Source organism: Etheostoma spectabile, chromosome 2, assembly GCF_008692095.1.
Source record: "Etheostoma spectabile isolate EspeVRDwgs_2016 chromosome 2, UIUC_Espe_1.0, whole genome shotgun sequence".
NCBI lineage: Eukaryota > Metazoa > Chordata > Actinopteri > Perciformes > Percidae > Etheostoma > Etheostoma spectabile.
This window is the reverse complement of record NC_045734.1, coordinates 7,959,763-7,962,384: the sequence shown is the minus strand read 5'-3', so window position 1 is coordinate 7,962,384 and position 2,622 is coordinate 7,959,763. Positions and strand designations below refer to the sequence as shown.

Below are 2,622 nucleotides of genomic sequence, written 5' to 3'. Positions count from 1 at the left end.
ATGTACTATACTCCATCCATGCAAAGTACAAAAGGCTAACTGTAGCAGTGTGTTTGTTTAAAGCATGTAGGCATGCTTCCATGTAAAATTCACACTAAACTTGTCATCAGGATGTGTTTCTTTGAAATATTTTCTCTCTCTTTTGGTTCTCTTGTTTCTCTCCTTCCTGTTCCCTCTCCGTTTCCTCTGACCTTTTCCTGTGCAGCCATGATTTTAACTTCCTTTCTATGTGTGTGCTTGCGTCTTTCTGTGTGTGTGGATATGTGTGTTCAGCTGAGTGTGAGCATAAGATCCACAGCCCCAGTGGGACACTAAGCAGCCCAAACTGGCCAGACAAGTATCCCAGCCGAAAGGAGTGCACCTGGGACATCACAGCCACGCCGGGACACCGAATCAAGATAGTAAGTGTGTTGAAATCAAGCTGAAGCCTTCTTTAAACCCTAAACTTAGAGCATTATTGCCCTTCTTCCCTTCCTCATCACATTATTCTGTCTGTGAGGTCACACCACATCACATCTTATGTTAAACCCTCAGGCTGGCCTCCCCCTTCTTTTTCTAGGTTCTCTCTTTCCCATGTTCCACTTATGAAACCCAAATGTGAACAAGGGAGAAAGTGCACGTTTGTATATTCGGGCTAACTGCAAGCGTGTGCTCATGCGTTAGTAAGAGGCCTTGGGCAGTGGCCATCTGTGTCCCTGTGGCTTTGTCTGTGTGTGTGTGTGTGTGTGTTTGTGTGTGTTTGCGCGTGCGTGCGTGTGTGCGTGTGTTAAGCCATTTATGCATGTTAGCATTTATGTGTCACCACAAATAGTCATCTCCACATTTTTTGAGTTACTGCAGATACTTATTTAGAAATAAACTGACATATTATGCTCTGCCATGTGTATCATGGATTGAAGATGGTTTTGGCTGAAAACTTACAAGTCTGACATGCATGATTGGTCTGAAGAGATGGAAGAGAGAGAGAGAGATAGAGGAGAGGAGATGATTTGACAGAATATTAGCTCAGACAGATGTTGTTTGCCTAACAGTGTTAGCTTTGATGCAAATGGAGTTTCTCCTGACTCAGGCGGATTCACAGAAGATGCTTAACAGCGTTTGCAAGAGGTGATAGAGTGGTCTAGACATACACACACATTGAGTCTAACCTTGTTTACCATCTCTAGTTTGAAGTTTTGAGATACACTTTTACGCTTTTTCCCAACATAGACACATGCTGTTAGACAACCAGCTTGCATGCATATCTTGTACCTAGACGATTATAGTACCATACTAATTGTAGTACATGTACTGGGGGGCAGATCAGGGCCATCTGCGGCCAGCACATCCTCCTTGACAATTTCTAAATGTGCACATAAACATTGTGACTTGTGAGAATGTTACATTGTTAACATTTAGATCAGGACAGAAAAAGCAGCAGTGGCAACAAACTCTGTTACTTTCTCTTCAAAATAATCACCCATTATTGTTATTTGTTTAGAGTCAGCTGCTAACCTGACCTTATATACTGCACCCACTGCCCATATGCTTAATAGCGTCTTGCTGACATGTAACATACATTTTTGAGGATGCATGCAAGCAATAATCCACATGAATACAACATGTGTAGTTAAAAGCATTAACGATTATATACAATAATGGGTAATCTTCCTGATTTCTCGATGAACTATTTGGTCTATGAAACATTACAAAATAATCACAATTCCTTAAAGCCCGGGATGATGTCTCCAAACTGCTTGTTTTGTTTGACCAACAGTCCAAAACTTAAAGGTATTCAGTTTATTATCACATAACACAAAGGAAATCAGCAATTCCTCTCATTGTAGAAGCTGGAACTAGGTAATATTGGCATTCAAGCTTGAATAAGAATTTTAATTAATCAATTTTTTGTCTATTCATATTCTGTCAATCAACTAGTCAGCTAATCTAACATGCATTTCTATCTCAATCTGGAAACTCAAATTGGTCCTAACAAAAACAGAAGTACAGGAGCTCACACATTGTGTTTCAGATAATCCTCCTAAAGTCCACTAATGTTCCTCATGCAAATACAATAGTGCCTTGCACACACACACACACACACACGCACGTGCGCACACACGCACGCAAGCAACACACTCTCTCACGCACCACGCCGGCACAGGCACACACCACTCAACACGCACACACATCACCAACACCACACACACACACAAACATTCCTGGTCTAGACACACAGTCAAATGTTCACTTACTTCATCTCTGCAGTCACACGCTAATGTTATCAAAATTGCCATCAACTGTCATTATTTAGTTTTGATTATCACTTATTGCCGCTTATGTAACTGAAAACACATTACATCATCAGTTATGGTAACACATTTAGTAGTGTTTGCATGTTGTGAATGTGTGACCTCATGTGATTTACACACAAATACACACAAATCGTGAAATTTGTTGTTGGTGTGTGTGTGTGCGCGCGTATGTGTGTGTGTGTGTGTGTGTGTGTGTACTAAGATTAGCCCGTGTGTTCTGTATATCAACAGTAATGACATTGCAGCGGGATATATTTAATACCAGAAATTTGAACGTAGACATAAAGGTCATTCCGTTCTTGCTTCCTCACTCTCTGTTACACACACA

The 2,622-nt window shown here is 40.9% G+C and overlaps 1 protein-coding gene across 1 annotated transcript in view; it reads left to right on the top strand.

Moving 5' to 3' along the window:
- The window catches only part of tll1 (tolloid-like 1), a 56,003-nt gene that overhangs the window by 42,875 nt on the left and 10,506 nt on the right, over positions 1 to 2,622 (top strand). The window contains exon 20 of the mRNA XM_032499407.1: positions 274 to 401. Coding sequence (XP_032355298.1) covers positions 274 to 401 — 128 coding nt within the window. The remainder of the gene's footprint in view (positions 1 to 273; positions 402 to 2,622) is intronic.